Source organism: Vidua chalybeata, chromosome 12 (assembly GCF_026979565.1).
Source record: "Vidua chalybeata isolate OUT-0048 chromosome 12, bVidCha1 merged haplotype, whole genome shotgun sequence".
Classification (NCBI taxonomy): Eukaryota; Metazoa; Chordata; class Aves; order Passeriformes; family Viduidae; genus Vidua; species Vidua chalybeata.
In genome coordinates, this window is record NC_071541.1 from 5,990,001 (window position 1) to 6,012,803 (window position 22,803).

Sequence of the window (22,803 nt, forward strand, 5' to 3'; positions counted from 1 at the left end):
CTGTTAGGAGTGAGGCATGTGGGGAGCAGAGCCCTTCAGAAAATGCTCCCAAGAGAGCAGGAGTTATTTTGATCTATGGTGACATGGTTTTCCATGCAGCCAGGGCGATGGTAAATGAGGTAGGGCTGTCCTGCTTCCTGCTCAAATCTGGAAGATTAGCGGATAGCTGAAAAAACAGGTGGTATTTTTTGGAAGACTGTTCACAGCATCCCAGTGATTCATCATTCAAATGCAAATAGTGGAAACTTTCTCACTGCCAGTGAGTTCAGGCAGCTTTTGCCATGAAGCTACAATCAGTCAGTCTGTAAATGGTGCAAAACATCAATAGTGTAACCAGTTCATAGAGGAATAAAGCATAATGAGTGTAAATTCAGTGTCATTTCCAGGTTTTCTCTGGACACTCTTGGCACCGATGGTGATAATTCCTTATTCTGTAAAACAGCAATTGGTGGGAATATAGGGCTTAGGCTTTTAATTTTGACTGTTTGGGAGCACCTAAATGCATTTGCACGTCTGTCCTGCACAAGACAGCACTTGCTGGAAAAGGCTGTTGCAGCCTGGCTGGGCCTGTGGAACGAAGCCTTTAATGTACTGATTGCATATTAATGAACACCCAAGGAGGAGGGACTGTGCCAAAAAGCAGGGAGCAAGAAAGCCAACAATATCAGCACGAACTTTGCACTCTAGAAAGTGTGAAGTGATGTTGGTGAAAGGAGTTTACTGCACAAGTGGAACACTGTGGTCCTCTTTGATGCCCTAATTTCTGTGCTAGTAAACCGAGGAAGGATAATTGGCCAGAGGAAGGATAATTGGCCAGTGGAGCTCGGTGGGTTCCTGTTAACCCATTCTGTACCCCTTGGAATGCTCCCCACTCCTGAGTGTGTTTTGGCGCTGTGGATGCTTGCTCTGGAGTGTTTGACGTGCTGTGTCTGACGTATGGAGCTGTAACACCTCTCCAACACATGGGGTTACCATCCACATCTGGTTTGTATCACCCTCAGTGGTTTTATTGCAAGCTGTAGTGCTCCATCTGCACCCTTTCCTTTGCCCAGTTCTATCCTGCAGCATCAGGAAAGTGAAATCCCAGCCTGGAAAAAGCTACAAAATAGGCTGGTGTATGAATTAATTAATATAATGGCTACTGATAGCAGTGTGCTTTTCCTGGTATGTGGCAGAAATTGGATATCTTGGCTCTTGCCTCTTCATTAGCCTGGTTTCCAAATCCCAAGCTCATTAGCAAGTCCCAGGGATGTGGGTTTTGGGTTTTTTTTAGGGCTCCCCACCTGCTTGGAAGCTTCCCATAGAGGCTTCCCCACAGAGCCTGAGTGCTGCTGTGGGTGATGCTGGTGGTGGCATTGTCCCCATGGAGGGCTTGGGGACAGACTGGCAGCTCTGTGTGGTGGCTTGTCAGTTCTGTCTCCCTGCTCCACAGCTCCCTGCAGGAATGTGCAGTATTCAGTGTGGGGGCTTGGGTCCCCTGTGCAGCTGGGGACTTTCCTGTCAGGAGCATTGGGAGTATTTCAGATGATCTCGCAAATATTTTTGAAAATTTTTTTGGGTTTCTTTTGGCCCTGGGCCAATTTTTGCTTGTCTCCGATGCATAAAGTGGGATTGAAAAAATGTTGTTTCTCTCTCTTCCCCTATTTAAACATTTCAAGAATGTCAAGTCTTGTCAGCCTTAGCTTTGCTGGGAAAAAAAAGAAATCCCTTGAGGAGCTTGAGGATGTGTTTTGTATGTGATCTCAAAACCCTGAGGGGAAGGTACGTGAGGGAGGGAAAGAGGAGGTCATTAACAAAAGCTTCCTTTATCCCACATTTTAATGAGGCATTGCCATTAAGTAGCAGCAACCACAGAAAAATTCAGCCAACCTGACTTTGTTCCCCAGTGTTTAGCCCCTTGGTTTAAATCATGCTCTCACTTTGCTGGCTCCCTGCTATGACCAGAGTTTTCCAAGGAAGATAAACTCCAAAATTGTAACACAAACCTGTTTTGTAACGTGGACAAATTAAGAGAAGACTTCTCATGGAATTTTTCTGTAATCCCAGTAATATGCGTGAAAATGGGCACAAGAAGTCTAATTTCCTGAGGGTTTGTGTCTCCAGGGCTGACTAAGGTTTTAATTGACTTTTGCAGAGTGTTCCTGTTGTCTCTGGATTGTATTTTATTACTGCCCTCCTTTCCCACCTTGGTTGTGGTGTATTTTGGGGGTGTGGAGGGCTCTTCTTTTCTGCAGTGATGGGCCCAGGCCATCCAAGGGTGAAGGATTTGTGTTGGCCCTTGGCTGCTCTCCCTCCCTTGCCTGCCCCTGGTTCTGCAGGAGCTCCCTTACCCTTCCCAGCCCTCTGGTCTTATTCCACTTTTAAACTTATTGGGGAAGAGGACAGACATCCACAGACATTTTCCTTTCTGAGCTACAAAGTTCCCCTCACTGATGATGCAGAAATGAGGGATGGGGAGATTTGGTGCTTTGTTGCATTCATTCTCCCTTAGTGGTGCAGTGGGATGGATGCTTGGGGTTTCACAGAGACCCTCTCCAGTTTTCTGGGCTGGTTTTGTGGGAAGCTTCAATGGACACCTGCCCACCACAGCTTTCCTCCTGCTTTTCCCAATGCAAGGCATCTCTGTGCTCTGTCACCACCACCAGCCAGCCCTTGGATGCTGTTGGAGGTGGTGGGCACTGTGCTGACCTCTCAGAGCTGACCATTCCACTTCAGTCTCGTGCCTGCTGCTCAGCTGGACTTTGGATCCCAGCTCTAGATGGGGCAGGGGGAAATCCCGAAGAAGGAGGAAATGTTTGTTTAATTCTTGACGTGGTGTAAGGTTCAGAGCGAGCAGATTGTGAAACAGCAGGGACAGAGCGGGGCACGGTTTTCCCTGCAGTTTGCAGATAACATGTGCAGAGCAGGCAGCCAGCGAGGGGCTGGGGGAGAAAGACACTGAGGTTTATTTGTTTGTGTGGCTTGTTTTTAATTTAAATAACCTTTATAATTTCCCCTCCCTCTGAATAGTAAGTGATTCCTTATTTATAAGGGCCTCGCCTTATTATTCAGCCTGAAATACAGGCTGCACTCCAGCTTTTACAATTGGGATTAATTTTTAAGATGGGTCCAGGTGGGGGGCAGGTAGTGTGAGCCCCCTGTGTTTGCATTTCCTCTGCTGTTGGAGGCCTTTGGCTTCTCTCCGTGCATAGCTGGGGCCAGCTGCCCTCGCAGCTCTGGTGCCATAAAAGAGGCAGCAATGTGTTCCCAGCTGGAAAGGGGCTGGATAATTGCTCGGGGCAGGTTTATGGTGGGGAGGTGCGAAGTGCCCGCTGTCTGTCTGCCGCCCTGCAAGTGGCTCTGCAGATGGGCTGGGGGGCTGCTGTGGGACAAGGGGACCTGCTTAGGGAAAGATTGCTGGGTTACCCATCTCCAGAGTCATGGAATCGTTGAAATCACAGAAAGGCTCGGGTTGGAAGGGGCCTTAAAACCCATTTAGTTCCCATGCCTGTGGCTTGTGCAGGGAAGCCACCCACTGGACCAGGCTGCTCAGGGTCCCATCCATAGAATGGTCCCTTCTCCATAGGGATCAAAGTCACAGAGTGGGCTCTGGTGCCCGTGCTGGGAGTGCTCAGGGAGTGCTTGGACAAGAAAGCCTCACTGGGGTTTCAGAGTGCATCTCTGGATTTCAGACTGAGTTTTACTTATTAAGGGGGGTGGGGGAAGGTGTCTAAGGAGCCATTTGCCAACTTTTCATAAATATCCTCGAGATTTCACAGCAGAGTACAGAGACTGTTGAGGCTGGCTGGGCATACCAGAAGCTTTATGAAATAGTTGGATTTGATCAACACTGGATGGCAGTCAGGCTGCTTGGCCCAGTCTCGCTCCCCCTCTCCCAGTCCCAGAGGAGGCAGGAGGTGCTGGGGTTGGCCTCGTGGCCCTGCTGTCAGCTGCACTTGTCTGTGAGGTGGGTGATGGCACACCAGGACATCTGCCAGTGCCCAGGGTAACATTTATTGCCATAACGAGAGCAGTTGGGCTGCATCAGGTGCCTGGTGTCCCCTTAGGTACAGGGCAGAGAACTGAAATGCTGCCTGCCCTCCTCCACCGTGGTGTGTGGGGCATTGCAAGAGAGCTTTTTCAGGTAGCCTCGCAGGGATTTCCTGAAGTGGCTGGTTCAGGGCTGTTGTGGTAAGGCTAAATTCATTTGGTGCTGTTGCATGTGGCCCATGGGAGCTGCAGACCCCACCAGTGTGTCTGCACCCAGTGGCAGGCGAGGCTAGAGGGGTGAATCCACTGAGGGCAATGCCCTTAATTTTAATTGCCAATAAGTTTTTTGGGTGTTTGCTGTCCTAGAACCCCTTGCTAAGGTTTCCTGTTTGTCCTGCTCATGTGAACAGCTTCCCTGCTCCTGGCTGTCCAGGCTTATTGCAGTTCCTGGAGACTTGTTCTTCTCAGGTTCAGAGGAGCTGTTTCTGCAGGCACACACACTCACGTATTTCTCTTGACCCAAGTCCTTCCCAGCCTGGATTTGTACTGCTCTTACATCGCCTTTTGGGCCAGCATCCAAATTCAAGCACAGGATATATTCGAGGTTGATTCTTTGCTGAAAAATACCTTGCTTTTTCCTCTAAAAGAACAAAGCAGAAAACTTCAGATACGGCTAGGAGTTTTCAATTAATTTTATGAAATTATTAGTAAACAGAAATGGAACATTTTCAGCAGCAGCAATGTTTTTCAAAAGTTTGCCTACGAGCAGTTTATTGATTTAGCAAATAGGTGGATAACACAAGCCTGGAGGTGTACGATGGTTAATGTATAACCATTAAATAGACTTATTTGGGCACTTTTTATGGGTTCTCATAGCAATTAAAGCTTATAAACCTGTGGAGAGTGTTTTTATGTGGAGCAAAATGAGAGCCTTTATCGCAGTGAAGGTGTTCATGGAAAAGGTACAGTTTATGTAATTGTGTTCACGTGACTTGACGTAAGTGTGGGGCTGCAGGAAGAGCAACAACCTACAAGAGCTAATTCCCAAGGCTGATTGCAATTTTCCTGTGTATTGGCTTCCCTCCCAGTGGCTGTTTCAGTGTATTGAATTCAGTGTCATTCCATGGGGGGCATTTTATTGTGAGCCTCCCTTGCTCTAGACTTATTTTTTGGCTCTCTCCCCTATGGGTGTGGTTTTTTGGTGTGTTTTTTTAATGTGTCTTGGAGCAACTTTGGTGGTGGTGTCAAATTTGCTGAAAAAAAGAGCATGAAATGGTTTCCTGCTGGCTAATGTGATCAAGCAGTATTCTGCAGCTCTAGAAGCTCTGTCCTGGTTAAAGTAATTATGCAGGACCCAAGCTTTGTGGGGATATGGAAAAGCCTTTGGTTTCTTCTTAGATTTTTTTTTTCATCCCCAATACAGTGTATTTAATGGAAAGTGAAGACTGAATGAAATGTTGGGGATTCAGCAGATGTGTGTGTATGTATATATGCATGTACAAAGCTGTAGTTCCTCCTTTTCAACTAAAAGAAACAAAGGCTTAAAACCAGACTTGTTTCCTGTGCTTGCAGCAGCACCTTCTCCACTCTGGAGCCATGTGGATGGTGGGGGAGAAAGGATGGGGAGGGCAGCTTGGCTCAGCTTGTGGAATTGTGTGATTGCAGAGCTCCAGGCAAATATTGACACCAGGTTTCTTGGCAGATGTGCTGTTTCTGAGGTGTCTTGGGAGCAAAAGATCCTTCCCTGGCACTTGCTGCAGCCCTTCCTGGGGTGGTGGAGGTGGTGAGTAAAGGGACAGAAGCTCAGTGAGTGTTAGTGATGGGTGCTAAAAAATGGTTTCACCCACAAATACTCTGATATCACCTTATGAGATCTCTACCAAAGGGATGGATGTCTGGCAGAGGGATGGAACACCTTTGGTATGTCAGCAGTGCCAGCCTGGTACAGGTCTGAGTGCAGGGCATGCAGGCATCTGCTCTGCTTTTTGCATCTTTAAAAAACAAAATAAAACCCAATTGCTGGCTGAGAAAGGAAAAATTGTACAATGCTGTTTTCCATCAGCAGTTGGCTGCCTGGGCTTTGTGCCGTGGCAAGGGTGAGCATGTGTGAGATAACCTGCTCTCTCTGCTGCAGGTCTAGAGAATACACCAGAGGATTGTTAACATCAGCCAGATACCTCTGTGGTGTGGCTCTGTAGTGCAGTCTGGACAAAAGGTTAAATTGGGCAGTCATTTTTGCAGTTACTTCCTATACAACACTCTGGAGAAAGTCCAGTATCACTTATTTAACTTTTGCAGAGCCATTTCCTGTAGGTTTTGTTAGAGAAAAGTAAGATTATGTGTTTCCAGTTGCAGTAGAGTTATTTTCCCCTATAAAATGCACTGCAATTTATTTTTACACAATTTTGATTGGTTTGCAAAGACTTGGCGGGTTTGGAAGATCTGGAAAGTTTTTTGTTTTTTTTTTCTTTCATACCTCACTTGCTGTGACAAATTGAGGAAAATGTGGTTTTTTTTTTAATGTGGCATTGCTGAAGTCTGGCCAGGCTGGGAATAGGGAGTGTGCACAGCATGTGCTCCCACACTGATGTCTGACCCAGGGTCCTGCTCCTGGCAGTGCCCAGTTTTGGGAAGCACTGAGGAAGTTTTTCTCCTTCAGGCAGGTCACAGCCTGGCAGTTTGCTGCAGCTGTCTGTTCTTTGTGGCTGTACAGATGTGGTGAGAATTGCACAGGGGTTCTTTCCCATGGTTTTTCACCTATGGAGGTGCTGTCACCCTCTGGTCTCCTTGGGCTTGCCCACTTCCATCCCTCACATGTCTCCTCTTGCAGGGTGCTTTGGCTTCTCCATCATGGTTCATCTCAGGATTTCTTCATCTTTTCATGTGAATTGCTGCACTTCTTTTTCCCAGTGCTGTCTGTGCTTAGAGCAGGAGTGCTTTCCACAAGCCCTAACTATTCTTTCTCTGATTTCCTTGAAATGGTGACATTTCTTACTATTTTCATAGACATTAATCTATCTACTCTCAAAAGGACATAGTTTGAATTCTCCAAGCAATGAGTGCACCTGTGTCCCTCACTGTGCAGTAACAAACCTTGGGAGCACCTTCTGCATCCATGTTTCCCAAATAATCCCATTTTGGAGCAGGGGTTGGAGCCCTTAGCCCTGTGAGAGCTGCAGGTCGTGTAGTGAATGGTGAGCCCCTGGCACGGTGCCTGGGCTCACAGGGACCACTCATCAGAGGGAAAGGGTATTTCTGTTCCTGGCCAAATTGCAGCGTTAGCTTTTCTATTTTCAGGGCAGCCAGGTGGCCACCCACATGGAGTTCCATTATGGGACTTTTTAAAAATATTTGAGAGGCCATTAGGTAAGTTTAAGATGGCATCTCCTTTGGATTATGCCTGAGTGAGGTGGGCTCAAAGCAAGAAGGAAGGACCTGTCTGCCTTTTAACATCTTCCTGCAGAATTTGTTGCTTGACTGCAGCATCCCTTCAGATGAAGGGATTTCCTGTCCTTGGAGCTGGAGCTCCTGTGACAAATACATATCCTCTGGTGAGCAGAAACTAAGATATTTATAACAAAAAATCTTATCTGAAATGCTAAGAGGGGCCGTGTGATTCCATTAATAATAGTTGAAAGAAGAAAAAATCAATTTATCCAAGTATCTTCTGGATCCAGCAATTTTGCAGGGAGAGTGGGTTCTTTATTGTTTCCCATAGCAAAATAATTGGGAAATGTTCCCCTCCCCTCTGCAATGTGGAAAGGATAAAAATCTATAGAAGGGAAAGTTTGTTCTTTGACTGAAGCTTAAACATCTGCATTCCCTTTGAATTAGCTGTGATGTCTTTAGCTGAGAAACTGCAAATCCAAGGGAGTTCATTGAATAATAAATCAAGGCATCCATCCAGCAAAGTACATCAGAGCCCTTTGAAGTAGATGAAAAAATACCTTTCTGATCTGAAAGAGAGCTTTGGTGCCTGACTGATGCTAATGCAGGGTTCAAACTCAGCTGCAGTGGCCCCCAACACAGAGGTGGGGAGCAGGAGCAAATGTGGGCTCATGAGCAGCTGCTTCCCCTTGGCTCTGCCTGGAGCCTCACTTGCCCAGGACTCCTGAAAGCTTAAGAGATCCAAAGAGCAAAAAACTGCAGCCCGTGGAAATAAGGGCTGACTTTTAATGCTGCAAAGTTCTGAGATACCAGACTTGGGGAAGAGCAAGCTCATTTGAAGGACTTTCTAAAATTTAATTGCCTATAACTTTTTCTCCTTTTGAGACTTTCTGCAGTCTGAGTTGCACTAATACAGAAATCTGGCTTTGTAAGTGGAAGGAGCTGAAAAACAGCAGCAATGAAAGCTGTAAAGCTCTCAAAGATTTTTAAAATAGTGCTTCTGTAAAAGATGTGACATTATATGCTGGGGCAGAGTGCAATAAAGATATTTTACTAGCACTCTTCACAACTTAATCGTAAGTTGTACAGCTGTCCCAAACTCCCCTGATAAATCCTTTCTAGCTGTGTACATCACTGTAATTGTATTGCCACATGCATGGGTATGTGTTTGTGTTCAGAACTGCCTTTGTGTCTGTAAATGCACATGAAGGTCATGTACACTGTCAATTATTTAAATATGAATGCACAGATGTGAGATTCTGCTGTATGTAAGGAATGTCAAGGCTGGCGTGTAAAGCAGCAATAGGTTCAATTGTTCCCTCAGTGACTTTTTGGCATTCCTTGGGCAGAGGCTTCAGCTCCACCTCCATCTTTGACATTGCTGCTGTCCCAGTGGCAAAAACCAATACAAGAGTTATGCCAAAAAGTCTGAATGCTTGTTCTGACAGCTGACCCCGATGTTAACATCGAGGTAGGAAAGCACTTTTTATAGAGCACACTCACACACACACAGTTACACGCTCACTCACTCTTGTCTTATTCTTGATCTAAGTGGAAATGGCTTGTTTTAAATGCAGTTTTTCCATCTTGAAGGTCAGTTAAACCAAGTTGGAGGTCAGATAAAAGGGACAGAACATTTGCTTCTTGGTGTATCTATTTCTGTAATGTTATCAGTGCATGTGGTTTTATTTCTAGCATTTTGTTCCCGGGGCTTCCTCTAAGGCTGAACAAATTGAATCAGTTGGATGTAGTACAGCTTCCAATTTGGGGGCAGAAATCCATTAAATTGCTTGGTGCTTTGTTGGCAGTACAAAAGTGCTCGGAGTGGAAGTGCATTATGATTGGACATTGATTACTCGAAAGGAAAGGGGATGGATGCTTGTGTAAACCATACACCTCCAGCCAGGACGGCCAGCTTAGGGTTTTTTTTTAGCTTAAAATCTTCAGGTTTTGCCCTTAAAATGCTGTTCTTTATTACAGAGAAGAGCTATTTTTAAACTGGGAATGGAGAGCTGTCTGCCATGTGTTCCTCACACCTCTGGGGGATTAGAGCTGGCCCTGCACCATGCAGTGCTGCCAGCCACAGACAGCCCATGGGTAACTAGTCCTTGAGATGGTTTGAGGTTATATACATCATTCCTTTCCACACACAAGATGTTTGGATTTGGCCAACCTCTCAGTTTCAGCCCATGGCATTGGAAAGTGCCAGGAATGTCCTTGCTCTGGTAGATTTCAAACTGAGTAACTTTATGGTGGGCATAGCAAGGAGTCCAGCGCTGTAATTCCACTCAGACTGATCAGAGAGGGCTTTATTTCCACTGTGCAGAGCTGCCTGGGTGTTCTGTGAGATCAGAGTCACTGCTGCAGGGGGAGGAGAGGGGCAGGGCTGACCACTGCCTCTGTCCTGGCTGGCCCCGCTGGGTGGGCTCTGCTGGCTCTGGTCCCTGGGCCCGTTAAATTTCACAGCACATCTGAGGAGGCAGAGCTTCACCTCAGCCCATCTGCTGAGAGCTTCCTGGTGACAGCACAGCACATGCACTGGGTGGCTGGGGAGGAGCAGCCACCACTGAAACAGCCGTGTGCTGTGGTGAAAGGACAGCAGTGGTTCTGTCTGGGAAAAGCCTCTAAAAACACTTAGGTACCATTGCTGTTTGAGAGCAGGAGGTGATGCAGCCCCTCAGTGTGGGTGGAAAGCAGCATCAAGTGCAGGAGAAGCTGGAGCAAGCCTGGAGTGAGCCCCCATGCCTGGGCCACAGGAAAAATCTGCACGCTGCTTTTTTAAAATTTTTTTTCCCCCTACTCTTGGCCTGACTAGTTTTAAGCAATGCACAAATATTCCTTGGTGCCACTTCTCAGCAAGCATGTTTTGGGCGGGAGATCAGTCCTTCCTGATTAACTATTAATAAGAGCCAGGAGAGAGTGGCTGAGCAAACACAGTGGCAGAGGGTTGTGTGCCCTGTCCCCACCATTAATGATTGACTGGGCAGAGCCATGCCCAGTGCTGCCACTGGGCCAGGCATGGCCAAGTCTCACTCAGGGTGGGCTCTGCAAAAGGGTAATTCCAGCTGTGTGCTGAAATTTCTTCCTCAGGGCTTGGGGATCCCCCAGCCTGCTGTGCAGGAATGCAGACGTGGTGCTGCTGGGTAGTGGCAGATAGTGGCAACCTGTTGTGCATTTACTAAATTAATATTTCTGATTAAAAAGTGGTGTGGGAGCAGTGGAAAAATATTTTGGCTGGTTAAGGTCTCTGAACTTACCAGCAACACTTGCAGATAGGATTGAAACCATTTGAATCCCCCAAAGACAGCAGAGCACATTACAATTCTGTGTTCTTTGAGAAAACTTGAAATATGGGTTATTCGGTATTACTGAATGGTTGACCTTGGAAGTTTTCTAAAATCATGGAAATGTTGAACAATGTTTGAGGAATTTCTGAATTATCACTCTCTCTTCTCTCTGCACTCAACTCCTAACCCACAGCTGGATTTTGCAAAGTCATGTGGTGGGAGGGTTTGATTGTTAGCAGTCAAACATGCTGCTGTGGGTCTTCCCAAACATCTGAAAAAGCCAAAGGTTTAATATGGTTTATCTGCTGTGAGTACTTGTAAAGAGTTGCACAACTTTCAGAAGAAAATATTTGCTTTGCAAAAGGAGCCATTTTTGAAACTGTAAATAGCACTTAATGCTGATTTATCAATGTATCTTGTTATTGTTAATGGAGGCTGAGCAGTTCTAAGGTAGATATGTCTAGTAAATGACATAGTTATTAATACTCAATAAATTGGTTTAATATGTTGAATACACAGTGGGGAACCTTAATTGAAAATGTTAGTAAAGAAGTCGTGGCCTTTATTGATTACCAAAGAAAAACAGCAGTGATGGAAGTAGGAGCAATTTGTTTGGTGAGTATTCTGTTTAAGCTGGGGTATCCAGTCCTTGCTCCAGTGGCTTAAGAGACAGTCTGCTTTGCTTTGTGGATGCAAAATCACCAATAAAGAAATTTGCTATCAAATTAGAAAAAGGTGATTTTGGTCATATGTAGTCAAGCAACCAACTTGCAGGCTTTTGGTTTTAGGGCTATGTCTTTCTCATGGCACTAGTTAGCACTTTAATTAAAGCAATAAACCCAGAACAAACCCTATGGGTGTCAGGGCAGATGATGGGTGGAGTTTTGTTTGTGGGTTAAAAAACCCTCCACATCCTGCTTTTCCTTCCAACTGCTTACCTGTCACAGATGGCACGGCAGGATTGCTTTACATGAAATTAAATACAGTTATTCTTATTTAGATGCTCATGCCCCCTTTGAAATGTATTTTTGCTTTGATGCAGTCCTTGGAGCTGATGCCTCAGTGTGTTTTGGAGAGGATCCTTCTCCTTCAGGCAGTGCAGCCTAATGGAAGAGGCAAATATAGAGAAAGATTGCTGCAATTAAATCCTGCCTGCCCCAACCCCTGCAGCATCCCCTGTTCCCTGCACACAATGCTGCCTTTGACTGGGCTCTCTTGTTGGGGGCAGAGGAACTTGTGGCCCCAACAGGAGGCTTTGCAGCCTCAGTGGCTGCAGGCTGTGTGCCTGTGGCTAGTGCTCTTCTCAGAAGCAGAAAAAGCATTGTTGAATACTTTGTCACTTGTGCTTCCTTTGCCCTGCTGTCCTCTGTTGGTTTGAGTCCCTGAGAAGCTGCTGGGAAGGGCTGTACCTGTCCCCAGGAAACAGAGGGGCCTGGGGGGATCTCGCTGCAGGGACAGGGGCTCACAGCCCTATCCCTGCCACTGAGGCCACTGGATGCCTTTCAAATTACTTCACTTCTTGAAATCTCACTTCGCTTTTTTTTTTTGAATGTGGAGCAATTGAAATACTGAGAAAACTTGTTGAGTGGGCCAGGACCAAGCTCTGGTGAAATGAGTATGCTTGTGTCTGTTCTGATGGTGCAGAGTCATAGCATGAGGTCATGAGTACCTGGGTTACCCAGGTGATTTCTACATGTGTTATGGAGTATTTGCATATATGTGTGATTATGTAGATTAAATTGCATCTAAGCCTTCTGTCTCAAGAAAGAAAATAGGGGTGTTTGGAGGAGATGATCTTTCAAGAAAAGTAAAAGAAAAAAAGGAGACAAGAACTCATACTTGAGTTTTGCTGAGGTTATTAAAATAGGAGGAAATGGGATCCTAGGTTTTGTCAAAACACATTTGTGTAAGCCAAACAGGGCCTAAAATAACCTGACACTGCCCTGTTGAAAGAGACAAATAAGCCTGTAAAAATTCTTGGTGTAGAAGATGTGGAAGCCCCAGCAGCCCTGCAGTGTTACCCAGTGCTCCTGCAGAGGAGTCCTGCCTTTCCTCAGCCCTGAGAGTGTGCCTGCTCATGCTGTGCTGCCTGCTGGAGTCTGGCAGGCCATAGTGGTAGAGATATTTACATTTACAGCCCTGTGTGAGCTGACCAGGTGTGGTGGGTGCTCACCAGGCACCTCTGTGAGGCCAGATGTGTGATCTGTGTGCACCCAAAGCTGTGAGTGCAGGCTGGCAGAGCAGGAGGAAGGGCCAAGGCTGAAAATGTGTCCCTGAAAGTCACTTGAAGGTAAGATCATTCCCAAATTTCTGTAACCATACCGACCACATGCTAAATTAAATTGTAGTCTGGCACAATACTTGTCAGTGATGTGGTTTTAATTAGTGTTCTTTGCATTAATGGCTGCATGCATTTGCTGGGATCCGTGTGGTATCAATTCTTTGGGGATCATGCTACAGGAATTTCCTTTAGACAGTATCGTTGGTCATGACTGAGAGTGATTCATGGTGCAGTTTTCTTGGTGTCTGGATGACCTCTCAAAGTTTGTCTTCACTGTCAAATTAGCTCATATTATGTCTTGAGGGCTGCCCTTAAGTTGACTCCCTCCTGCACATAAAGCCCCTTATATGAGCAGGCTGTTAACCCAAGCCAATACAATGCTGCTGCTGCTAATTTGGACAAGGACATAAGTAAAGCCTGAGTGAGCACATCAGCTGAGCCACTATCAGAACCTCTCAGTGGTGGGACACAGCTTCACCCATGTGGGTGCTGTGTAGCCTCTCCATGTCCTGCAGAGTCCCCTTCTCTCCGAAGCACTTAGAGCAGCAGTCTGGGGCATCCACCTCGCTGGTGCCCTGTGTTTTGGTGCTCTTACCTCCTTCTAGGAGGCAGCTCTGCCCCATGCTTGGTGTGGGCCATTTCTGGGCTCCATTTCAGAGTCTCTTGTAAGCTGGATGCTTTGCACTGTAGGCAGCACACTGTACTCGGGGTCCCCTAGAACAGGAATCACAAGGGGCTCAGCCTGGGGCACAGTGGCTGAAAAGCTGCCTGGTGAAAGAGGACCAGGAGGTGCTGGTTGACAGCTGTCTGAACATGAGCTAGTGAGTGCCCAGGTGACCAAGAAGGCCAGTGGCACCCAGTGAGATGCTGGATCATGTCCAGAGGAAGGGTCTGGAGCACAGGTCTAATGAGAAGAGGCTGCAGTAGTTGTTTGGCTGCTCTTGCCTCATGGGAGTAGACTTTGGACTTGTCCTGTGCACAGGAATCAAAAATGGCCTAAAGCTACTTCTTTCTGTCCTGACTGTCCATACAACCACCTGAATCCATGCAATCTCTGGTGGCTTTGTGCTTCAGCATTAATGCTCACCTGTCACTGCTTACAAGGACACTGCCATCTCTCTGGCACCTCACAAGCTTGTTTAAAAGAGACATTTAAGTGTGCTTTCTTCCTGCACAGCTGAACACTTTTAGCATGGGCAGTGTGCTCCCTCTCTTGCTCCCCTGGCCCCCATCCCCAAGCTAATTCAGCTGCAGCCATGCTTTTCATACCCACTCAAGTGTGCACGGGGCCTCCATTCCAGCGCTGTAAAGCCATCTACAAACATGTGGGAAGAGGATGGTGCCTATTCAGGAAGCTGCAGACTAGGCAGCTATCTTTCGACAGATGAGCCAGAGGAATTTCTACTGCAGGGCTCAATTGTTCTGGGCCCTCAGCTCCCTTTTGTGCAGGAGCAATGAAAAGTTGTGTTATGACAACGGTTGACAAAGTGTTCAATGAAAACCACAGTTGGCAGTGACAGAATTTCAAGCCATCCTCCTTTTCTCCAATGCCTGTCATCAAAAGGTGCAGAAACACTTTTGACATAATCCTCTGTACTGACAGATAAATGGTTTTGATGCAAGGGTTGGAAACTTTCACCTTGCAGAACAGAATTCAGCCATCATTGTGGTGAGCAGAGACCAGGAGCCATGTGTGTCTCTGTTCCTTTGACTGGTGAGCCAGACAGGCTGCTCCTGTTTCCAACAGAGAGGTAGGTGGCTTTCTCTGCACTGGTCAAGCTTCCAAAGCAGAGCCAAAACTTGTACATAAACTCCTGATCTACCCTGCACCTTGCCCAAGGGGGCAGGGCTGGCCTCCCACAGGTCAAGGAACTGACTGATCCCACCTCACTGGCCAGCAGGACTCTTTCTGTGACAGCATTATTTCCTTTGGGAGATTGAAAATACCCAGTTATTTAACAAGACTTTAATTTCACTCTCTGTGGTGTTCAGTGATCCACAGTGCCACTTTCACAATGCCAAGCAAAGGCAAACACTGCTTTCTTACTTGGAGTCAGGAATGGCTGAAAAGACAGAACAAGGCCCTTCCCATATTGATTTAACAGGCTCTCAGTTCCTGATCATGGGCATCTTAGTAACAGGAGGGGAAAACCCTACATTGTTGGATTAGCCAATACAAGGAAGACTTGAAGTCTGTAATGGATAAATAATATGCAGAGCACTTTTCATGCCAGTAAATCGGAATAAAGTTTAAAAACACTTACCAGCTTTTCCTTTTCAATAGAAACTGATATGAAAAAAACAATCTGAATGATAGGGGCCGCTCAGGTTGGTGGTTCTGCTCTTTCTCCTCTGCCAGCTATAGAATTTCTAACCTTTGTAGGATGCTTCCCTGAACTCACAGCTCAGGCTCTTGAATTGATATTAGTTGACTTCTGTTTTCTTTCCACAGTTGTCTTGGAGGGATCAAAATATCCTTCCATGAGTAATTCAACAGAAGCCCATGCAGAGGAGCAGGCCCAGGGCACTGAGCAGTTCGTGGGCAGTCCCACATTTGGGCTCAGCTAACCTCACATGTAGGTGCCAGGGCAGAACATGCACCAAAGACATGGGCTCTTGGAACTGGCATAAAACACTGTAGGTGATGCTTTATAAACTGGCTTTGAAGAGGTGCTCAGGATGAGAGATACCTCAGAGGGTTGGGCAGGTGCTGATTTGGGAAAGGACAGGGTTTTGGTGTTGGGAGTTGATGGCTCTCTTTCCTTGAGGAAGACATTTTGGAAAACTGATGGCAGAAACATTTGTTTGGTGATCCATTGGGTGACACTGTGGCATCATCCCAAGGGCTCCTCGAGAAGGAATGCATTCTGTGCTACAGAGGAGCAGCAAATGGGACAGCTCTCAGTGATGGGACAGCTTTCAGTGATGGGACAGCTGTGCCCCCAGGCTTGGCATCTCCAGTCACCCTCCACTGCTGGTCTGCTGAGCTCAGAGAGGCCAGCCTGGTGGGGACAATAAAGGCCCTGCAGTGCTTCGTTCACTGCTGGACATTTGGGACCCACATTTAGGGGTAGGAGAACATCGCGTGCACCCATGACCTCAAATTTTGAGCTCCCTTCTTTATTTGCATTACTGGAGCCCAACCAAGACTGGGGCCTCATTTCATCAGCATCAGGCAAAACAAGACAATACCTACCTCAATCTTATTTACAGTCTAAATAGACAAGACAGACAAAGGGTGGCTGTGGAAACAAAAGCTCTGGAGAGGTGATGTGACATGACCCGGTCACACAGCAGGAGATTAAGAGAGCCAGGAATAGACAGAGGTTTCCTGACTCCCAGTCCCAATGATCTATCTATTGGAGCACGTTAATTCTTTCTCTCACTTAAACGCTGTGACTGGCATGCCACAGACTGCCTAGCGAGGGGATCAGAGAGAACACATCCTTTGATTGCTAATGCTTCAGGCTAGAAATTCTTGGGTATTTTAATATAAGTTAAAGTACAGCTAGTGCCAGAAACTCAGTAAACTTTATTTTGGCATATCTATGTAATTTCAAGTCTCCTGTTTATTTTGCACTGACTGTATTTCTAGCTTTCATTTCCCCACTGATTTTTGAGCAGTATAGTGTACATTTAGTGAGGATACTTGGTGTGGTTGGGGTGAGTAGTGTGGGGAGAACTGAAGACTTTGGTGTGCAAGAGGATGGAGTTCACCTGCATTTCCGCAGCAGCTGTTGAGGAAGTCTTTCTGTTGCTGGTGCAGCAAAATCTGTCTGTGCTATCTGAAGAGCCAGCTACTTGTGCAGTGACTTGTGATGTTCAAATGTCCTGAATGGCAGCAGCAATAGTCAGAAAATCTCTCTGGGTGATGTTAAACTGTGGCCGTGAAATCCTTTAATTTGTGAAGATCTTTGTTTTTTCACTTGTGAACTTTGGAGGTTCATGTCCATGTCACCCAGTGCTTGAGCACAGGCTAAGCCAGGGATCTGGTCCCTCTGGCAAGTGCAGGGATGATCAGTTCTGGTGCATGTGTTCTTGTTTCTTGCTTCATAAAACAGCCTCTTAGCCTATGGCAGAGGAATGTGTTGAGGAGAAATACATTACCTGAAAAACGTGAAGTTTGGCTGCAGTAAAGGGCATAGAAATACATGAAAACAGATGGATTCATGCACTGCCATGTCTGGCTGTATTTTCCTCTTTTAGTTTGTCCCTCATATCTCTGTGTATTGGCTTTATTGTGCTGAGCCTGTAGGACGTTACCTGTTGTATTTTCTCTTTTTGCCTGTAGATCAGGCAGGGACAAGCTCCAACCTGATCTTACTGTGTGGTTAAAAAAAAAAAAAAAGTAGTAATGTAATCTGTGGGCAAATTGCACTTTAATTCGTAATTGTGCTATGAATATGGACTTGGCTTTCAAACACACTCTGAGTTTAAACTGCAGTTTGACTTTTATTTAGATAAATGCCTTTGAGTTCATAGTGAAATGGATATCTGCTGTAGGCTGGTATTGATTTAAAGGTCTCTTGAGTGTTTTAAAAGACAGGAGGGGCTTACAGGACAGCATATTTTAAACTGAGATGCTTGGTTAGGTTTTACACTCCTGTATAGCTTCAGTTCTAGGCTCTGTTAAGAGCCAGCCTGTATTGTTGATTTGTAGAGCATTCTTCCACAGCAGGTGTTGGCAAAAATTGAACATTTTGGGCAAGAGCTGCCTTCAGCTGAAATGATGGGGAATGGTGTGATGTGAGAGCCATCAAATGAGTCCCTCATGCAGGGGAATGCTTTGAGGACTTCCCATAAATGCATTGCAAGAGGGCAGGTGATCAATATCTGCTTTTTAGCTTGAAAGAGGTGTTTATCACTTCCTGCTAATCACACAAAGTTGGTAAGCTTTGCAGTCTTTCAAGTCTTGGTATTTGTAAGGCTGCTGTGAGCCTGGATTTCTCTCTGCATTGCCACAGAGTGCAGTGTGTTAGTGTGAGCACTTCAAGAGATATTTTCCATCAGTACTCTTCTGGCAGCTGCTTTTTCTTTGTGTGTGCCTCAGCTCTTGGGTCATGGAGCACTGGTAGAAGTTCAGTAGGTGCCTATGTGACTTAGATCCTGTTAACCTGTTCGGGTTGCAGACCTGCTTGCTTTCTGTGGGCACAGTTTTAAAGCAAAGTAAAACCCAAACCAGGGAAGACTGGCCAGTTTTCTAGTCAGACTGGCTTGGTGGTTTGAAATAAGCAGCTCAATGTTCAAGGGCTAATCTAAAATCAGGCCATGAATCTTTTGGGTTGTGTTCAGAGGTGCAGTAAGAGGGTGTAACCTCCCTGCAGAGGAGGCACGAGGGTTGAATTTTACCTAGGGTAATATCCGAGAGCAGGGTGTGGAGCAAAATAAAATTAAAGAAGTCCCCCTCACAATTTCCTTACAATTTACTGTGGTTGCTTTTCTGCTACCACCCATCAATTTGCCTCCTCCCTCTTTAGATTACACACTCACAGAAACATGCCAGCACTGCATACAGAATGGTAATTAAAGCACTTGTTACTTTCTGCATCATTAGTCACTTGGTCTTAATTGATCTGGTTAGTCCTAGCTGCAGGTTTGACCTGTCCTTTGTGGTGTGCTGAGAGTGCATATCTTGGAGGGAAGACTCTGCTGTTGCACTGTGTGCTGCTACAGCAGAGCATGGCAAAGCTCTTGCTTGTGTTTTCTGGATTTGGCACTTAATTTGCATTATTTTGCCTGTTTGCTGTCCCTAGCAATCCTTGCAGTGTGTTCCTTCCTGCAGTATGTTGAGCTCTGGATGTGTTTCCAGTCAGGGATGTCCTGTGAGGCAGATCTGCTCTCCCACCAGCCTGCTTTCAGATAGTACAGCACAACCCATTTGTTATCCATTGGTGCTAGAATGTGATTTAGGTTTAGATTTGGGCTGTTGGATAGTTGGAAAGTGTTGGCTAAGGGTTGTGAGGACCAAAGTGTGTACTGCTGTGTGGCTTGAAAGCTGTATTCATGGATTTAAAAAAAAAATCATTTGGTGATAGACTAATTATATAATCTTGTTAGAAAATGTAGAATATATTTTATGTTTACACATAGTGAGTGTGCATACCTCTGTATGTTTCTGTATGTGTATTTTGTGTGTAACACAGTGGTATAAAAAAATACCCTGTGTGAATATAGCTATAAAATATTCAGTGGAAGGTTTGTTGATTGTTTCAGTTCAGATTTTAATTTGTCAGGAAACATTCTATTCATGTGTGATTAGTTTTGTGGTTGGAAATAATCAATAGTAGAATAATAAATGTAATTGTGTAATATGAAGACAAATTAAAACCACACTAATCTACTGCAAAAGAGGAAGTAGCTTGGGGAGAGCTAGATAACATTTTTGTCATGGAACTAAACTCACTTGTGTATTCAGCAGAAAACTGCTGCTCTCCCATTTAAGTTCTCTTTAAAAAAAAAAAACCAAACCCCAAACCCTCCCAGTGCAATCCAGAATAATTAAGATGACTCTGTTTTGCTGAGCAGGGTGACTGTATTTTGCTGATCCCTCTGTCTTTTACTTTAACAGAAACCTGAGCTACAACAAGTTGGCAGAGATTGATCCTTCTGTCTTTGCAGAGCTGTTGAACCTGCAGGAAGTGTAAGTATTCCTTCAAAGGTTTTAATTGTATTTTGCCAGGGCTGCTTATGGGCTGTGAGGAAATTATATCTCGTTTCCTAAGACAGTACCTTCCTCTAGCTAAGTTGAATGAGCAGGTCTGACTTGGTGTGGAGGTTTTTTCCCCTCCATATTGTATCTGGGCTGCTTTTTTTAAACTAATCAATGAGCAGAACACAACATCCCAATTAAAACAGCAGAGCTGTTATTGGAAATCATTGGAGTTTGCCTCCCTGGGTATTGTGCAATGCTTGGAGGCAGCAGTTCAGCACACCTGAACACAAAGCTCCTTGCTGAAAGCATAACCCTGAAGCAAGGCACAGCAGCCTGGATTGTGATACCTGATGCCAACCTAGCCCAAATCTCCCAGGAAACAAAGGTGTAGTGTAGTGGATAACAAAGCACTTAACTGTGCCTCCTCCTCTCTCACACATTCGTGCTCCTTTTGGAACCAGAACAAATTCTGTTGTAAGTCTTGCTAGAAGAGGCTAAACCAGCAGAGCTGTCTTCTGCTCTGGTGGGGAAAAGAGGAGCTGGTGAAGGTCTGAGTGGCTGTGCCAGACCCTCCTTGCTGGTAAAGCAAACCTATTTTAGTGAACTGCAGGTTTTCCAAGCTCCTGATCTCTGTGAAGGCTCAGCAGTTCCACTCAGAGAGGGGCTGCACCGTCAGCCCTTCACAGGGACTCCTGGAGTTCTGAATTTTGGGGTTTAAAAAACAAAAGTGACTGAAGTTGCAGGCGGTGGGCTGAGGTAATGAGCTCATGTTTGCCTGGTGAATGACTGGCATACTTGAGGTTTGGGCTCTGTTTGAAGAGCTACTGGTGCCTCATGGGAAACTGAAAAAAACATTTCCTTTCAGAAACAATACTGTGCTCTATCAAGCATTTGCTCTTGTCCTCTGTCTGTTTTCATTAAGTGTTGGGATTCATGGAGGGGCCAGATCCTGTGATTCTTAAATAGGCAAAAGTGGAATTCTCCCGACTGATGCCTGCTGGATTGGACTGTGGAGATTAATGTAGCATCTCTCTCCTGGCCTGATGGCCCCTGGCTCCTCTGTTTACATGAATAGTAGGGACTTGCTGGGAATCATAAGTGCGGAATGTTTATCAGAAGTGACTGCAGTGCTCTGAAATCAGCTCTGCACGATCTTTAGAGAGAAAGTGATGTGGGTCAGCAGAACACTGCCTGTAGGATCTGTTTTCTCAACTTCTCTTTTCACTGTGGAAAGCCTTAAATTGCTCTGTGCTTAAAGAAGAGAATTGCAGTCCTGATTCCATGAGACTTTAGAATTATCCTAACATGACTGTGGCTTAGCAATAGCTTTTATTCATGGAAGTGCCTGAAGGTGTGTGACTTCAGACAGCACAGGGTGTGTGGCTTCTGATTCCCCAGGCAGGGATTCCCTTGAGCAAAGTGCTGCATGTGGGTAAGAGCAGGACAAGCCCTGCACTGAACAGTTACATGCTGTAAAAAGGTGTCAGGGTTTCTGGGGAGATAAGTAATGCAGCCACAGTGTAATGGGTAGATAAGAGCTGCTTGCTGTGTCAGAAAGACAGGGTTAGGGAACAGGGAGAGAGCAGAAGAGTGAGTAGGAGGGAAAGGGAGCAGTCAGAAATGGGAGACTGGAGGGGAGGCAGAGGTCTGGAGCAGAGCCTGGAAGGCAGGCTCTGGGAAGTGTGAGGGAGAAGCTCTATTAAAAGCCCTATCTACTAATCTTGGTTGCTTTTGAATAACAGCTAAACCACAGACCACTGAAATAAACTTCATTTCACAAGGAGAACCACATCTATATTGCCAGAGCATCTTCTTTCTGAGGGTTTTTTTTAAGCACTTTACAAACATTCATGAAATAAGCATCGTGCTGTGGCATGTCTGGAGAGCAAGTCAGTGTTTCTCTGTGCACGCTGTGCTGGGCAAACCAAGGCACCCTCAGGGAAAGAGATTGCCCCAAATAATAGATGCATTGATAAGACCTGAACCTCCCATGATGCTTCAAACGTGCTGTCTGTGGCTCCTGAGCATTACACAAGGCTTAAAACTCTGTGTGTGCCTCTCCATGTGAATAATTAGTGTGGTGTATTTTGAAAACATTTTGTTTGCCCTTGATTTAAAGAAAATATCTGCAGACCAAAAGATTTAAACTTCATACCTTATCTTCAATGCTCTGCTTTGCTTTACTGAGAGTGTGATAAAGCCATAGCAGAATTTACCCTACGCTTTTCCCTGAGTTTAGGCAGTTGTTTGTGTGCTTTGTTTTGGCGGCATGTATGAGAAGCTTTTAGAAAAGTTTTAAGTCTGTGTAGGATGAAATTTAGTGGCTCAAAGTGATGCAAAACCCTGTTATCCCACTTGCTCTGAAATAAGTGGTGGAGGCTCAGGGTAGGGGCTAGACTGGGACATTACTTTCCTTCAGGACACTTGATCTTTCTCTCATCCCCTTTGGTGGCTTCATCTGATGAAAATCCCCTGGTGTCCATCCATTCTCATTCCTTGGTTGGAAGGGTGGATGGAGGGTGCTGCTGTGGGGTATGCCCTGTGCTCCTTTCTGGGGTTTCCTCGGGTCATATGGATCATGGAACCCACCAAACTGATGGCTTCATGGCTCTCAGGCTTTCCAGGCTCATTGGTAGCAAAGAAAGTAGTAACCAGGCTAAAATTCCTCTGCAAACAACTCACCTTTTATTTTCTAAAGTGCCTTTCACTGAAAGCTCTGGAGAGCTGTGCTATTTTTGAGCAGGCTCCATTTCAGCTTGACACCAGCCTGGCAACTGGACTGTAAATATTTTATACGGGTGGCCCCCCCTCCTCTCTGCTTCAGCATTCAGAGGGTTTGTGTCGTCAAAGGCGAGGGCTGGGGAAGGAGACTGAAAGTTTTTAAAGTTGTTGAGCCCAGCTGTTCTGAGGGTTTTTTTTTCCCTCTTTTTTTTTTTCCCCCTTTTCTTTTTCAATTCCTTTACATAGGGAAAAAGGGAAGATGAGTGGGAAATCCCAGGCAAATACAGAGCTTGGCTGTCTCCTCTGTGTCAGCAAATGGTGCCTGTGAGCCAAGAGAGAAAATGAGGTGGGAGAACCACTTCTGACTGATTCCTGACATGACAGGAGGCTGATATATGAATATCACACTTATGTCAGAGGAGGGTTTGACCAGTTGTTAGACGCTGGTTGGTGTCAGAGCTGCTTAACCAGAGCTGACCCAGGCTCCTTCTTCTCCAGAAGATGCT

The 22,803-nt window shown here is 45.7% G+C and overlaps 1 protein-coding gene across 1 annotated transcript in view; it reads left to right on the forward strand.

Moving 5' to 3' along the window:
• The window catches only part of LRIG1 (leucine rich repeats and immunoglobulin like domains 1), a 92,121-nt gene that overhangs the window by 16,366 nt on the left and 52,952 nt on the right, over positions 1-22,803 (forward strand). Inside the window, 1 exon segment of the mRNA XM_053954038.1 lies at positions 19,493-19,564. Coding sequence (XP_053810013.1) covers positions 19,493-19,564 — 72 coding nt within the window.